Raw genomic sequence first — 18,550 nt, 5'->3', positions numbered from 1 at the left:
TACAGAGTTAGATATGTTACAGAGTTAGATATATTCTAAGTCAAAGATAATATTAATTATTTGTGAAAAAAATGCATTAAATAAACCATTAATTGTTTTTGAAACATTTTAAGAACAAACAAATGGAATACATGTACATCCATGTATACCTTTAGAAATTTCACCGGCGGAAATTTTGTGTAAAATTTCTATTGTTTGGAAGAAAAAGTCGGCGAGGAAGTAGAAATCCGAACTTACAAAGTTAAATAGTCAGGTAAAAAGTATCCAAAATACACGATCGTTTCATATAAAAACTTAAGCATGCAAACAAGCACGTGAGCTACCTCATTGGCTGCAATAAGTTCAAGATCGCACGTTCCATCGAGCCGCCTTGATCAAGAACGACAACTCTAGTATTTGCCCTGAAAGATTATAATTAGCGGCTGTGAGATGGCCTAGACAACGGAACACGGCCGATGACACACTTAACGTGAACTAGAACTGCTGAATATCATAAAATTAAGTCAAGGATCTGGTTTAAGACTACATTACAGTTTCCTCAAGGTATTTATGTAAATACTAAGTCATGCCATGCGTTCGTATGTCCTTTCCCACTGTAAAGTGAAAGTAAGACTTAGATAAGGCATACATTTACATTTCTAGTCCAGGCCAGCCCACTTGATCAATTGATAATGATAGATGTAAATTAGTTCGCTAACATATTCTAGATTTACATTTATTTTCATGTATTAATGAGATTTCTGATATATTCGGATTAAGCACTGGAAAAAACAATACATTCGCAAAAAAAAAAAAAAAAAAATGTCGATGATTCTTTTGCATAAATGGAAGTTTAGACATATGTAGTACAATCACACTCAGTCAGCTGATGGAGTAGGCTTTACTTCCGGTCAGTTGGTAACCCCATGGATTTTCACGCTAGAGACCAGCACCATTTCCTTCATCTGTTCTAATAGTTGCACACAATATTTAAATTAGAATGGCTGTTTATTAGGATGAACCTACTGTGGTTGAAATTTCCTCTTTGTAATAATGCCTCAATTCTGAATTGTCCATCATTGAATTTAATTGATGTTTTCAAACTGGCCTGAAGTATATGTTTTTCTGTTGTCTTTGCATAATTATCAGGTGCAAAATTTCTCAGAAACTTTCTGAATCATGTACGTTTGCTTTAGATTTGGTGCCTTAAATCAAATCCTTTGAGTGGAAGTCTTCAATTGAAAAGAAGGAAATCTCAAGAAAAACAAAGACTTGATATCGTGTAAAATAAACTTGGAGCTTTTAGCAGTCATTGATTTTTTTTTAACTCCTAAAATTTTACTTTTGACTCACAAGTATAAAAGACTGCATCATTAAGATGACATGTGTTTGCCCACGAAATCCGTCAGAAGTTTTATATGTCAATTTCTTAAGTTTTTTTTTATGTCAATGGTGAACTGAAAGTTCTGTATTATCTAAACGCGGACTTTGTATATATGTCTGGTATTCATAGTTCAATACCAGATGACAGGCAGGGGTATATAATCACTCTAAGGTTACATCACTTTGTCTTCAACAATACTTCAGACCTACATAGATTACTCCCACATACAGCGTTCATAGTTTACACGATGAGATACTTGTGACAGCATGATACAACAATGTCAGATAAAAAACGGTTTCACCGTGGCCTCATTTGTCAAACAGATAACCTTCAGATCTAGATATGGATTTGAAGTAGCTGATTAGTATATACATGCAGTATATTTATAGTAACAGTATTAGGTCTATGACAGAATGCAACCGATGACCTGGTGGTAATTTATGCTGTAAAATTAGTGACTTTCATGTCAACAAATTTTATCATATATATAAACAAAATATATAACAAGGGATCAGATAACAGGCACAGCCTTTATAAATCTTCTCCATGGTGGCGATAGCTAGTTAAGGAATTTTAAAAGAAGAAAACTTTCGAAAACTTGCATACTATAAATACATCCATACTTACAACATTTAACCTTACGGCTTACTATTGTTACTCATCTATACCAATTCACAATCTAAGTACTAGCAACTATCAATATGATTTTAAAAATTAATGAAAACTTGATAATAGATATTGAAGTATAAATGATATTACATTAGAAAATTAAGAACATTAGATATAAAGTGCACAAATGTAACAAGTCTTTAGATTAACATCCTAAACATTTACTTTCTTCAATAAAATAAAATGAATGTTTTCAAGGGAGAAATTAATATATCCAGATGTGGGTAGTTGAACGTTAAGATAGCCAGTTCTTGTATAGATATTATGGATTGAGTTTCTGGAAGTGGAATAATTTGGACAGAAGAAAAAAAAATGTATTGAATTTTCAGTAGGATGGCTACAAGCACAGGACAAGTCCGGAGAGAGATAATCTACAATTTTATCATAATTTAAACATTTTGCATTAATTCGAAGTTGGCAAATATTTAATTTTCTAGGACTACAGTGAAAATACGAGATACCTCTTTAACATGGATTCTATCATTATTCAATTTAGATTTAAAAATACTTAATGATGGTGCTAATGTTAATTCTTGGTAAGAAAGTTCCATATTCTCATGACATCAGGAAAAAAGCTATTACCAAACAAATTAGTTCTAAAACTAGGAATGCTGAGTGTTGTCTAAGGTTATGTGGTGGAACAGCATATTTAATTTAGGGTTTGATAACATTATACAAGTAATCAGGTGACACGATTTAGAATTTTATACATTAGGATGTTTATAATGCCTTGAAGATGGTAGTTCAAAACCTTTTTCAGTATATAATTTTTGATGTGATGTTCCACCTCTTAACCCAGTAATTATTTTCAATGCATTGTCGGTAATTTGAACAGATTTGAATCACTTAGCTTCACCGATAATTCAATTATTCCAAACTACATTTACATATTTAAGAATTGGTCTGACAAAGGAACAATATAGAGTACTTAATGCATTTTTGTTGACTTTATAATTTAAGTAGTCTTTGAATATTTACATGCTTTTTCATATATTTCTTGTATATAACTGCTCCATGTTCCTTTAGAATTAAAGGACCTAGATGTTTGTGATGAGTTTGTTCATTTACTTTTTGATTATAAAACAGAAGTGGGGGAAGATTACGATCGTCCTTGGAAACATTTAGTGGATTGACTTATCATCTACAATAACGTAATAATGACGTCACATCTTTATCTACAATAACATTATAGAGATGTCAATATCTATAGCTACACATCAGCACTTACCTGTAATTACTGATATAGCTATACATCACCACTTACCTGTAGGTACTGATATAGCTATACACCACCATTTACCTGTAGGTACTGATATAGCTATACATCACCACTTACCTGTAGGTACTGATATAGCTATACACCACCACTTACCTATAATAACTGATATAGCTATACATCACCACTTACCTGTAGGTACAGATATAGCTACACTTACCGTAGGTACTGATATAGCTATACATCACCACTTACCTGTAGGTACTGATATAGCTATACATCACCACTTACCTGTAGGTACTGATATAGCTTTACACCACCATTTACCTGTAGGTACTGATATAGCTATACACCACCACTTACCTGTAGGTACTGATATAGCTACACTTACCTGTAGGTACAGATATAGCTACACTTACCTGTAGGTACTGATGTAGCTATACATCACCACTTACCTGTAGGTACTGATATAGCTATACATCACCACTTACCTGTAGGTACTGATATAGCTTCACTTACCTGTAGCTACTGATATAGCTTCACTTACCTGTAGCTACTGATATAGCTACACTTACCTGTAGGTACTGATATAGCTACACTTACCTGTAGGTACTGATATAGCTACACTTACCTGTATGTACTGATAGAGCTACACTTACCTGTAGGTACTGATATAGCTATACATTACCACTTACATGTAGCTACTGATATAGCTACACATCACCACTTACTACTGATACTGATATAGCTATACATTACCACTTACCTGTAGGTACTGATATAGCTACACATCACCACTTACCTGTAGGTACTGATATAGCTATACATCACCACTTACCTGTAGGTACTGATATAGCTACACTTACCTGTAGGTACTGATATAGCTACACTTACCTGTAGGTACCGATATAGCTATACATCACCACTTACCTGTAGGTACTGATATAGCTATACATCACCACTTACCTATAGGTACAGATATAGCTACACATCACCACTTACCTGTAGGTACTGATATAGCTATACACCACCACTTACCTGTAATAACTGATATAGCTATACACCACCACTTACCTGTAATAACTGATATAGCTATACATCACCACTTACCTGTAGGTACAGATATAGCGACACTTACCGTAGGTACTGATATAGCTATACACCACCACTTACCTGTAGGTACTGATATAGCTATACATCACCACTTACCTGTAGGTACTGATATAGCTAAACTTACCTGTAGGTACTGATATAGCTACACTTACCTGAAGGTACTGATATAGCTATACATCACCACTTACCTGTAGGTACTGATATAGCTAAACTTACCTGTATGTACTGATATAGCTACACTTACCTGTAGGTACTGATATAGCTACACACCACGACTTACCTGTAGGTACTGATATAGCTATAGCACATCACCACTTACCTGTAGGTACTGATATAGCTACTACATACTGATATAGCCACTTACCTGTAGGTACTGATATAGCTACACATCACCACTTACCTGTAGGTACTGATATAGCTACACTTACCTGTAGGTACTGATATAGCTACACACCATAGCTACACTTACCTGTAGGTACTGATATAGCTACACTTACCTGTGTAGTACTGATATAGCTACACACCATATAGATATATAGCTACACTTACATTACCTACACTTACCTGTAGGTACTGATATAGCTACTCACCACTTACCTGTAGGTACTGATATAGCTATACACACCACTTACCTGTAGGTACTGATATAGCTATACACTTACCTGTAGGTACTGATATAGCTACACTACCTGTAGGTACTATATAGCTATACATCACCACTTACCTGTAGGTACTGATATAGCTAAACTTACCTGTAGGTACTGATATAGCTACACTTACCTGTAGCTACTGATATAGCTACACTTACCTGTAGATACTGATATAGGTACTGATATAGCTACACTTACCTGTACTGATATAGCTACTTACCTGATATAGCTGATATAGCACACACCACGACTTACCTGTAGGTACTGATATAGCTACACTTACCTGTAGGTACTGATATAGCTACACTTACCTGTAGGTACTGATATAGCTACACTTACCTGTAGGTACTGATATAGCTACACTTACCTGTAGGTACTGATATAGCTATACACCACGACTTACCTGTAGGTACTGATATAGCTATACATCACCACTTACCTGTAGGTACTGATATAGCTATACATCACCACTTACCTGTAGGTACTGATATAGCTTCACTTACCTGTAGCTACTGATACTACACTTACCTATAGCTACACATAGCTACTGATATAGCTACACTTACCTGTAGGTACTGATATAGCTACACTTACCTGTAGGTACTGTAGGTACTACTACACTTACCACATGTATACTGATATAGCTATCACCACTTACCTGTAGGTACTGATATAGCTATACATTACCACTTACGTGTAGCTACTGATATAGCTACACATCACCACTTACCTGTAGGTACTGATATAGATACCACTTACCTGTAGGTACTGATATAGCTACACTTACCTGTAGGTACTGATATAGCTACACACCACTTACCTGTAGGTACTGATATAGCTATACATCACCACTTTCCTGTAGTTACTGTTATAGGTTAACTTACGTGTTGTTACAGTTTTAGCTACACATCACCACTTACCTGTAGGTACTGATATAGCTATACACCACCACTTACCTGTAATAACTGATATAGCTATACATCACCACTTACCTGTAGGTACAGATATAGCGACACTTACCGTAGGTACTGATATAGCTATACATCACCACTTACCTGTAGGTACTGATATAGCTAAACTTACCTGTAGGTACTGATATAGCTACACTTACCTGAAGGTACTGATATAGCTATACATCACCACTTACCTGTAGGTACTGATATAGCTAAACTTACCTGTAGGTACTGATATAGCTACACTTACCTGTAGGTACTGATATAGCTACACACCACGACTTACCTGTAGGTACTGATATAGCTATACACCACGACTTACCTGTAGGTACTGATATAGCTATACATTACCACTTACCTGTAATTACTGATATAGCTACACATCACCACTTACCTGTAGTTACTGATATAGCTACACTTACCTGTAGCTACTGATATAGCTACACTTACCTGTAGGTACTGATATAGCTATACGTACCTGTAGGTACTGATATAGCTACACTTACCTGAAGGTACTGATATAGCTACACTTACCTGAAGGTACTGATATAGCTACACTTACCTGTAGTAATTGATATAGCTACACGTACCTGTAGCTACTGATATAGCTATACATCACCACTTACCTGTAGGTACTGATATAGCTTCACTTACCTGTAGCTACTGATATAGCTTCACTTACCTGTAGCTACTGATATAGCTACACTTACCTGTAGGTACTGATATAGCTACACTTACCTGTAGGTACTGATATAGCTACACTTACCTGTAGGTACTGATATAGCTATACATTACCACTTACATGTAGCTACTGATATAGCTACACATCACCACTTACCTGTAGGTACAGATATAGATACACTTACCTGTAGGTACTGATATAGCTACACTTACCTCTAGGTACTGATATAGCTACACTTACCTGTAGGTACTGATATAGCTATACATCACCACTTACCTGTAGGTACTGATATAGCTATACATCACCACTTACCTGTAGGTACTGATATAGCTACACATCACCACTTACCTGTAGGTACTGATATAGCTATACACCACCACTTACCTGTAATAACTGATATAGCTATACATCACCACTTACCTGTAGGTACAGATATAGCTACACTTACCGTAGGTACTGATATAGCTATACATCACCACTTACCTGTAGGTACTGATATAGCTAAACTTACCTGTAGGTACTGATATAGCTACACTTACCTGAAGGTAGTGATATAGCTATACATCACCACTTACCTGTAGGTACTGATATAGCTAAACTTACCTGTAGGTACTGATATAGCTACACTTACCTGTAGGTACTGATATAGCTACACACCACGACTTACCTGTAGGTACTGATATAGCTACACACCATGACTTACCTGTAGGTACTGATATAGCTATACATTACCACTTACCTGTAATTACTGATATAGCTACACATCACCACTTACCTGTAGTTACTGATATAGCTACACTTACCTGTAGGTACTGATATAGCTACACATCACCACTAAAGTAGAGGTACTGTTTAGTCTGATAAAGAAGATTGCAATTTATTAAGGTAGTCATTTTTTGATAATAAGGTCTAAAGTTCCATTATGTTTATATTTGGACTTTAATGAATTACTTCCCTTGTTTGTACTTTCCTGTGCATTCTGTTCTTTTTTTGTCTTCAGTTAGACCTAATCAAATTTGTCATCTGTGGTTTATCACTTAGTCCAATTCTAATTGCTTTGAAAGAGATGTGAGTGTATGTTAGTGATTTTATTTGATCTATAATTAAATTGTTTCATCAACATCATTATTTTCACTAATAATATGTGCTCATTCCTCATTAATTAAATCCCCATCTAGCTTCATTATATTTAAATATATCTGTCTGTAACTACTTTAAAACAAAAATTTAAAACAATTGAGCAATGATCACTACACAATGGAGTCAGTTCTTTAGTACTCTGCACTATATCATCATTATGTACATTAGATATATCAATATACATAGAAGTTGTGAATTATTTTAGTATTCTAGCAAGATGAAAGTTAGATTGTAACGTCAATGTGCCTTGATTAATATAATGACCTCAATTTAATAGAAATTAGAATTTTATGTAGATTTTCAAAAGGAAAAAACTTTCCAACTCCCTTCACAATGGTACAGAAATGGATTAGAGTGTCCAGAGATCCTCTCTTGTTGTATCAGATTTTTCTGTTGTTCAAAGCTACAAAAGAGTTCTGAATTCAGTGGTACATGTAAATACATACATCATTACTTTCATAAATGATTTTTGCTGTATGATGTATCTTTTTATTGCCCAGTGTTATCTCATACATGAAAGACCACAATCAGATTTTGTTATGTGTGCTAATATTATATCACTAAAATTTATGCAGTCCTGATCATAAATCTTCAATGCAGTATCAGGGATTGAAAAGTTATACATGCACAGAATACACAATATGATGAAATGCTGAACACAAACACTGTGTACATGTTTGTCAGGAGTTATGCTTTCTTAGAATATTGAACAGAAATTATGTAACACTTTACACAAAACTGTGTTGATGTTTTCTCATGTTTTAGTCTAGCTGTCAGCATATATGAAGGAAGACATGTCTTCAATAGCCAAAGACTTGACTAGTAGGGTTAAACTTAATGATGGAGTAACCATGCCATTATTTGGTCTTGGCATGTACTTGTCAGGATCGGGACAAGGCGGACAGGCAGAACATGCGGTCATCCACGCTGTGTCTACTGGATACAAACTCTTGGACACTGCCGAGTTTTATGGGTAAGCTGGTAATATGTATGTGTCTGTTCTAGCCTATGTTGTTTACAAGTACATGTAGTAATTAATTCAATATTTAACAACTTTATCAATATCGTGATTTTCGTGCAAAATAAAGACAGCAGAAAGATTTGCTCATATCAAAGGTTTTTAAAAGATGCAGGCTGATGTAGTTTATGTGAAAATTATGGTCATTATAATTATCTCATATTCTATTTACTTGTGTGAAATCAAGTTGCATTAATTTGATGTTCTCATTTACTTTGGGAACATGGCATTACTTGGATTGGTGTCATTGATAATGATAGGAATCTTACCTTCCTGAATCACTCGGTTTTATTCTTCTTGTACTCTCTCACTCTGTTTATTAGTCCCTCTGAAAAAAACACAGTTATTCACCGTGTCCTTGCGTTTTTATGTCTGTCCTTTTTATTATCTAGATCAAGTTCTATCTTCAGCGCTACTTGTCACCTTTGACCTGGGTGAGATAATGTGTAATGCATCAGAAATAGGTCAAATTTGCACAACATTTTGACCTTTGACCTGTCACACATGGAATCAAAAATTTAGGATGAGTTATTGCCCTTTGGGCTTTTTTTTAGTATTTTCTAGAGCTCTCCTTCCTCAAATTTTCACCAATTTTTGCTTTAGTTGGTAGACTTTATAGACATTGCACAAAATTGTGCATTCCTTAAAGACATATTGAAACACTAGGCCAGTGTTTATATCGATAGAGTTGTTTAGGTCTCCTGAGACAAAGACTTCTGGAAAATTTCAGAACCAATTACAATGAAATTTTAAATAAAAAAAAACCTTCCATTGCTAAAGAGCACCAAAAGTGTAAGTTATATAGTCCCCAACCCACAGGGGCCTGAGGAGGCGGGGCCAAAAAGGGCCAAATTGATTGAAACATCAAGAATCTTCTTCTCAAGTCCCAGGTATGGTAGAATCAAGTACTCTCAATGTATGGAAAGGCCTTCTAATACTTCACCAAAATTGCAAATTTTATGATGACAGGTTCTCAAATTCTACCAGGGGAGGGGACAAAATCTACTATAGTTTATAGAGGAAAATCACATTTTTGCACATCATTGGTTTGTTTTCTATTGGAAATAGTTAAAACCTGGTTAGAATTATTAGCTTAAGATGACAGTTTAATGAGATGTGCATATTGACCTTAGCTGACCCCCAGGGGCTGTTGGGCAGGGCCAAAAATGGATCAAGTTGAATAAAATTTTATGAAACTTTCCCAGATATAGTAGAACCAAATACTTTTCATGGATGGAAGTTTCTTCAGGTGCCTCATAAGAATTGTAAATTTCATGACCCCATGGTTTCACATTTCCACAGGGAACTATATTGTATATAAGAAAATTACATTTTTGAGCATAATTTCTTTATTTTCTTTCAAAAATAATTCAAACTTGGTAAAAATTGTTTTTTTTTTATATTAGTATTTAAAGCTGACTGTTTGATGCGATGCACATATCGACGATGATTGACCCCCAGGGGCTGATGGGCGGGGCCAGAAATGGATCAAATTGATTGAAATTTCATAGATGTTCTACTCTTCCTGGAAGGAAGATTTTATTTAGGAAAATTCAAATCTGAGTGTAATTTCTTTTAATTCAAACTTACTTAGTTAGAAGCCTTATCGTGGGACAGCACGTAATAAATGCACAATTAACATCTGCATTGTGTACATAGTTAAAGCTATCAAAGTTTTTTTTATCAAAATCATTTCCTTGACAGGTTACAAGAAGTATGGTGACTCATGTGACCGTTAAGGCCTTGGCTCTCTTATCATACACATCTGCAGATAATTGTTGTATCGCCTTATGTGTTAGGTATATTAGGACTTGGTTTCATGATCGATTTTTACGTCTGGAAATTTTGTTTAATGTTTTATCAATAAAACCTTCTTAAGTTGTGGTTATGACTGTTTATTCTATAAAGATGGCTTAAAAGAATTCTTACGTACTAATAACTTGTCAGATGTCAGTTTTTGACAGAATCTTGCCCGAGAGAATCTCTGACGTACTGAACCTTAACACTACCAAAAGATGCGACCCAGCTTTTTTATTAAGAACTTTGATTATTTAAAAACTAAAAATAAAATTTACAACACATTATTCGACGTAAAATAATGCATTGATATTCAAAATCACCTAGCCCCTCCCTTCACTGACTGGAAATGCTTGGGCGAACACTGACATGAATTAAATAACACTTCTTCATTCCATGTGATAAAGAAGTTTTTATCTGCATTCAACTTCTAAAGAAAACTTGTCGTATTAGTTTTATTTAAACATATATCAAAAATTGAATGATTGCTTTTACTCCTCAGAAATGAAGCTGATGTCGGAAGAGGAATAAAAAATGGAGGTGTGAAGCGAGAGGATTTGTTTGTTGTCACAAAACTATGGGAAAATGGCTATGATCGATGCAAGAAAATATTCAACAAAAGTCTGAAAATGTAAGTTATACGGTATTTCACTAGGCACAGATATTATTCAATGACTGCACCACTCAGAAATGATTACAATGTCATACAGACTATGATGTTACTTCATAAATTGAAAATAAAACAAGATGACTGCCTCCATTTGAGTTTCTCGTACATATTTTTACTTTAAAACCTATCAAAATGTGACTTTTCTGAGTTTTGTGATGAAAAATATTTTGAATTTGCGTCCATTTTTTTATGTGACTTTATGAAACTCATTTTGAAGTTATCAATTTTTCCTCATCAATTCCGACTTAGGAAAATCAAATACTTCTCAGACATTTTTCACAAAATTTCATATAAAATGAAAGCTCATTTCAGACACTATGTATCATATAACTGAGAGAAAAATTATTTGTGTATATGATCATTAAAGTACAGTTGAACCCTATTGTCTCAAGGTTGGCGGGACCGTGTGAATTAGCCAATATGATACTCAGTTTAGGTTACCTGAGAAAAGTCTCAAGTGACCTATTGCAATCCCCTTTTGTCTACTGTTGTCTGTCGTATGTCGTCTGTTGTAAACATCTGACATTTTCAACTTCTTTTTAATAACCGAAACGTACAGATTGTTGATATTGGGCCTGTAGCATGCTGGGATGAAGGCCTATCAAGTTGTTAAAATTGATGACCTTGACTCACTTTAATGGTCAACTGGGTCAAATGTGTTGAAATCTTTAAACAACTTCTTCTCAATAATCAAAAGGCACGGAGAACTGATATTGGGCCTGTAGCATGCTAAAATAAAGGGCTACTACATTTGTTAAAATGAAATACCTTGACCCACATGCAAGGTCACAGGGGTCAAATGTATTGAAATCTTTAAACAACTATTTAACAATAATCAAAAGAGCCAGAGTGCTGATATTGGGCCTTAAGCATCCTGGGATGAAGTGCTACCAAGTTTTTTTCATGTTATTGACCTTTACCTTCTTTCAAGGACACAGGTGTCAAATATGTCAAAATCTTTAAATGGCCTCTCCTCAATAACGAAAGACCAAGAGTGCTGATATTGATCAGTAGCATGCTGCCATGAAGGGCTACCAAGTTGGTTCATATTTTTGAACTTGACCCACTTTCAAGGTCACAGATATCAAATATTTTAAAATATTTAAGCAATTTCTTTTCAATAACCAAAAGGCCCAGAGTGCTGTTATTGGACCTGTAGCATGATGGGATTATGGGCTGCCAAGCTTGTTGAAATGAATGAAATTGACCCATTTTCAAGGTCACAGGGGACAAATGTATTTTTTTAAAAAATGACTTCTTCACAATAACCAAATGGCTTAGGGTGCTGATAATGGACCTGTGGTATGCTGGTATGAAAGGTTAACAATTGTGTTGACGTTTTCTCTTTTTGAAGGTCACAGGGGTCAAATGTGTTAAAATCTTTAAACAACATTTTCTCAATACTAGAAAGGTCAAGGCTGTTGATTTTGGTTCTTCAATATAAGTGGCTTGTAAATTGGCATAAAAATATGTCCCTTATCACTGATTTAATTGCATTTTACATAATATAAAAATTTTCGTACAAATATGTTTTAATAAACTTCTTGTTCATATGAGATATTTGTTATCAAATAACAATCAACCTATTTATTTTTTCACTTAATAAATGTAGAAAAATAACATGGATCTTTTTACATGTTTTAGGTTAGACATAGGTTATGTCGACTTATACCTCATACATAGTCCATCTACGGGAAAGTGTGTAGAAACATACAAAGCCATGCTGGAACTTAAACAGGAAGGACTGGTCAGGTGAGAAATGGACATATTTATTCATTTGAAACTAACAATTATTCCTTTGTTTTCAGAGTTTGAAATTTGACAACAAAATACTGTAAAATCACTTTGTTTTATTTTGTGTTCATTTTGTTTATTTGCCTCAGTAAATTATCACAGTGTCACTTTCATAGATACCTTTCTTTTAATGAAAAATTGAGTACACTGTACTAAGCATTTACAGTTTTTTCCTGTGACTGATTTCAATATGGATGTAATTTATGAAAGTATGTAATTACCTACATCAAAATGTATATACGTGTATACCTGATTGACAGCTCATCCTTGAGCTCTTGTTTCAAATATGATTGTTTGTTTTCCTGAGAGGACAATAAAGGAGAGAAATGTTGTGCATGGTATTTGAAAACCACAAAAACCATGTTCATAGGATAATGAAATAAACAGATGAGAGAATTGATAAAGAAGCCTGACAGTTAGGGTGAAACCGATAGACAGACTACCTAATAAGAACCCAGCCTGTTGAGATTAACTTTGTCTGATTTAATACTAGACTGCTTACAGCAGTTATAAATAACTTCACCAACCTTTACTAGTACTTTAAATAAATGAATATTGAAAGGAAACAATTTTGATATCATCCTAAAAATCATTGTCCTAGTTAACAGTGCTATAGTTATTTGTTTTTAGCCAACCTGGTCGAAAGGGTGAGTAAGGTTATGCTGTGTTGCGTTGTCCGTCATCCAGCGTCCAGCATAAAAATTTTTCCTGTAAATAACTTCTCAATAACCAATGGACCAAATGTTTTGATATTGTTGGTATGTTTCTAGGATGAATCCTGACAAAGTTTATGAAAAGAAATTACCATGACCTTTATTCAATGTCATAGGGGTCAAATTTTGTCAAATCCTTTAAATGATTCCTTCTCATGAACTTAAAGGCATAGAGGCATGAGATTTGGCTGATATGTTCCAAGAATGAAGCTTGACAAAGTTTGGAAAAAGAAATGACCTTACATATGTTCAATGTCACAGGGGTCAAATTTTAAAAAAACATTTAGATAATTTTTTCTCCTGAACTAAAAGACAAAGAGGCATGATATTTGGCTAGTATATATATATATATATATATATACCAGGTGAGTACTGAAGGCCCATGGGACTTCATGTTTTTCAGATCTGTTGGCGTATCAAACTTTGGAGTCCATCATCTTGAACGCTTGAGAGAGGCAGGACTCCCAACCCCATCTGTCAATCAAATTGAGCTCCACCCATGGCAACAGAAGAAAGATATTGTGGAGTACTGCAGACAGAATGGAATAACTGTCATGGGCTACTCCCCATTAACCAAAGGACAGAAACTTTCAGACAAATCTGTATTAGAAATTGCTAAAAGGTAATAAAGAAGAAGAAAAAAAATGTCTAAAAGTCCAAGTCCAGGTTTGTGCTATTCATAAAACACTACCTCTCCTTAACAGCTGAGCTGATTACAACCAAATATGTGGGGCAATAACATTATAGATAATTGAAGGAGGAAATGTAATTAGCTACATGCCATCCTTTTAATTCAATGCCAATCAAATTTGTTCTGAAACATCAATTCAGAAAGACATTTATGAAATTTTCAGCCCCTTTGACTAGAGGGACATAAGTTCTGAAAAGGGACAAGTACTTTTTAACATAAAATTTCCCTTTAAAACAGGAATACTTGAATGGATTTTGTTCAAGTTTGGACTGAAACAAGAGACATGTCTTAGAGAAATGGAGTTGGTTCTCTAACATAGGACTTGGCCCAAAGACAAAATTAGGAAATATTTTCCAAAATAATACCTTTAAATACTCCAGTGGATTTTAATAAAATAGGGTAGGCCAATTAGTGATTTTTTTTGCTCAAAAAATTCTGTCTCCCCCAGTCAAAATTAGTGTTATATTCCCAAAATGAAGTAAAATTAAAGAATATTTTCACAATTTTTCTTAAAATCCTACTTTATTTTCCCAATTCAGTAAGGCAAAGGTGATCTCAGACAAATGATTTTTGGCCAACTTCTTTGGCAAAAGGGGAAGGAGGGATCATGAAGGGGGAAAATCGACAAAATTTTACACCTTTTACACTTGTCCCCTGTAATTACCTCAAGAGATTTGACTCTTTTCATTTCAACTAGGAATGGACTTTCATTGGAGAAGTGTAATCTTTCATTAAAGAGAGTTTCTTCAACAAATGCTGCCAGGAGTTACAGGGTTTTGCCCATTTGACTCAAAAGGGTCATATCAATGTCATTTATGTAATGTATTTTATCCCACTTATGGTTTTGACAAAACAAGCTTAGGATGAATCTGAACAAGCATTCAGTAGAAGGAATGCATTCTAAAACTTCCTCTATTGGGCCAAGTAGAACAATGTCAAGCTGTAACACATCATTTTCACCAACAAATTTACATTTCATAATACCTAGTCAACTAGTGTGACAAATATTGCATGAAACCTTCCTATATTTACACACATCTCTACACTGCTAGATCATCTCCCAACCATGTCAAATATGTATGTCTTTGTGAACTCAACTACCTCTTATCTAACATAATGTACAGGTAACCTTTAGATTTTCAATTACAGACACAACAAATCTCCAGCTCAGATTTTGATAAGGTGGTCTGTGGAACATGGCTTCATAACAATACCAAAATCCTCAGATCCAGGCCGGATAGAGCAGAACACAGACGTATTCTCCTGGAGCCTAGATCAGGACGCTCTTAAAATTTTGGTATGATACAATATGGTACAGATTGCATTCTGTATTTGGATGACTACTGATATCATAATGTGTTTAATTGCTTCTAATGTCTGTGGTTGTTGGGCCAAGTTCATCTTTTATAACAAGAAAATACAGACTTGTCAAAATAATCATAATCCAAACTAGATTTCAATAAAACTGCCAAAAAATATGAAGAAAAGATAGATTAATATGGAGACTCCTACAAAAATGTACACAGAGAATAAGACCAGGTGTTCTGGAAGAGTAAGCATCTCCTGCTTCATCGATCACACCTGCCAAGTAAATCATTTTTGATCCAACTATCTAATGTCATGTTCTCAAAAGAGAACAAGGTATACAACAATGGAACCAACAAACAAACTAATGAGCCTCAAATACATCCAGCTCCATATCTACAAAGAAATAGAATATTCTCAATGAGATCATTATGATGACAGTAAAACTTTCAAATAATTTTATCAACCTTCATCTTTTGAAATCCTTCATTATGAGTGTGTCAAACATTTGACAACTACTTGCACAAAAATCATGATTATAAGAACAGACCCTCGAATATCAATTAAGACAAAAAGTGTGATAAAATGTTCCATCTAGTAGTGGTCAGTCCATTCTCCATTACTGTGGATAATAAATTGGCTGATAAACATGGCGTATATGAAGATTTGTCAGTGACGTCATATATATATTTTCAAAACGGATGATAAATCGGCTGATAAACATGGCGTATATGAAGATTTGTCTATGATGTCATATATACCTCAAAGTATTAGAACATCAGTGACAAGTTCTACCACAACTTCATACTAGAGTGGACATTAGTCATGGTTAAAGACTCAAAAAGTCAACCCCTTGAATTTGAGTTGGAATTTGTAAATTGATGTATGTAGTAGGTTTTTTGAAGGGTGAATACAGTACTTATTCAAGGACATATACTAAACTTATACCAAATTATTTTTCGATCAATTCTTAAGAAATATCATTAAAACATTCCGAAAAAATTCAGAATGGCTTCTGCTGGAATGTGAAAGCTTATATTATCAGGGGTTTCGTTCACTAGCCTCTTGAATCAGGAGTTCCTATTAACTCCACCAGTGAAATACTGTTTAAAGGAACAACTGAGGGGCTGGTGAACACGATTAATGTTAATAGAATCCCCTTACTAATGAATCTTTATATGTTTCAGAATGGTATGCCTGACTGGTCATGTTCCTGGAATCCATGTATAACCCCATGGAGAGGATAAATTGAAATCTGGAATTTTGTTGGCATGATAGAGATAATTTGATTATAGCTGTTAAATTGACTTTAATGAATTTAAAGTGATTTCAACAGATGTTAAATGATAAAAAATTTAAAATAAAATCGTACAGAAGAAGACATTTCTATAATATTGATTTCTGATATCAGCTTTGATTGATAGGGTAATCTAGACATTGTATAATGAGTCAAAGATTTTTACAATTTATCAAGAAATGTCATGTACCAAAGAAATTGTAAGCATTCATTATTAACTCTAACTTTACATTATATCTGTTCGATGTCCATTTTTTACCAAGTCCTAAATGAAACAATGATTTCAGATTGATAATACAAAAATGTATATGATTACAAATAAATATTTGTTTAATCTAGAGATGTGTATTCTTTATTTATTTGTGTCATTAAAGTCTGATTAACCAGGGCTCACCCTGAACCAAAATTATCAGTCGCCAAAAAAATAGCCAAGTGTGATGATAACTGTTTGGTGGACTAAACAGCTTCATTATGAAGTAATTATAGTATAACATTTGAAATCTTTCAGCCACTTGGTGTAGAAAACGGAAGACTTCAACATAAGTTTAGTTTAGTTTAGTTTATTACCAGTGCAGGATCGTTACGATCCTCTAATACCGGTCTCAGTGATACAATGATAATGTTTATAATTATTGTCATTTGAGATGTCAGATTCAGGAACTACAGAATTTCTGCTTTATAATTATATACCAGTTCTTGATTTGCCCAGTGTTCATCAAATCTCTTTTTGAAAGAGTTAACTGTTGGTGGCGATAAATATACTCCGAAAGATTGTTCAATATTTTGACCACACGCAAAGCGAAAGAATGTTTCCTGATGTCAAGTTTACAGTGCTGCATGGAAAGTTTTTGGAGTGACCCCTTGTCAGCTGAATTTGAACTTTGTCGATCCACAATTTAAGGAAACCAGCAACGTTACTATCACAAAAACTGTTATTCATTTTGAAGACTTCAATGATAATCCCACGAAAATTGGAGAATCCAAATTCTATAAAACATAGAAAAATTGTTTCCGATATTACATTCAGATTCGAACACGGTATATTTGGTATTTTTTGCTTTAACTTCAATTATTCCCATTATCTGTGAACTTTCAATATTTGTTCTTATCAGAAGTTTGTCTAATTTGTTCCTTAGCTGATCGGCGTTGATGTATAAACACTTTAACTTTTTGACTATTTGCCGAGCCCATGGAGGTCCGCGAACCCTGAACATGTATTCCCCCGACGAGTTTTCTGTTTTTCGTTTGGCTTCATCTGTGAGTGCCTTTTCTGCCCTTCTTTCATTCTCCGTTAAATCATTACTAATATTGATGCCGTTAAATTCGGCCTTGTCCCGTAGATTGCTAATATTGCGGAATAGGTCCCGCTTTATTTGCTCGGATTCAAACACGACTAGCATGGGTCTGTTTGATGTTCAGCACTTTCTCTTTTTTTGTACTTTCCTAGTCTGGAGATTTCCATTTCCTCCAGTTCCAATT

General features: G+C 34.4%; 1 protein-coding gene across 1 annotated transcript; it reads left to right on the top strand.

Moving 5' to 3' along the window:
* The first annotated feature begins 457 nt into the window (after nt 1-457).
* LOC132547256 (glyoxal reductase-like) lies at nt 458-17,073 on the top strand. The gene is made up of 7 exons (XM_060211020.1): nt 458-543; nt 8,552-8,759; nt 11,104-11,232; nt 12,916-13,023; nt 14,182-14,400; nt 15,619-15,766; nt 16,962-17,073. Exons 2-7 carry the CDS (start codon nt 8,569-8,571, stop codon nt 17,019-17,021), a joined length of 855 nt encoding a protein of 284 aa, XP_060067003.1. The 5' UTR covers nt 458-543; nt 8,552-8,568; the 3' UTR covers nt 17,022-17,073.
* The last annotated feature ends 1,477 nt before the right edge of the window (nt 17,074-18,550 follow it).

The sequence above is a fragment of the Ylistrum balloti genome, unplaced genomic scaffold, assembly GCF_031769215.1.
Source record: "Ylistrum balloti isolate Yb309-2 unplaced genomic scaffold, AGI_CSIRO_Ybal_v1 Utg369942, whole genome shotgun sequence".
Taxonomy (NCBI): domain Eukaryota; kingdom Metazoa; phylum Mollusca; class Bivalvia; order Pectinida; family Pectinidae; genus Ylistrum; species Ylistrum balloti.
This window is presented reverse-complemented; position numbering and strand designations above follow the sequence as displayed.

Excerpts from the sequence above, each read along its gene's own strand:
- LOC132547256 (XM_060211020.1), top strand. The coding sequence starts at position 8,569 with ATGAAGGAAGACATGTCTTCAATAGCCAAAGACTTGACTAGTAGGGTT. Across the intron at positions 8,760-11,103 it reads GACACTGCCGAGTTTTATGG|AAATGAAGCTGATGTCGGAA; the intron begins GTAAGCTGGTAA and ends TTTACTCCTCAG. Across the intron at positions 15,767-16,961 it reads AGGACGCTCTTAAAATTTTG|AATGGTATGCCTGACTGGTC; the intron begins GTATGATACAAT and ends TATATGTTTCAG.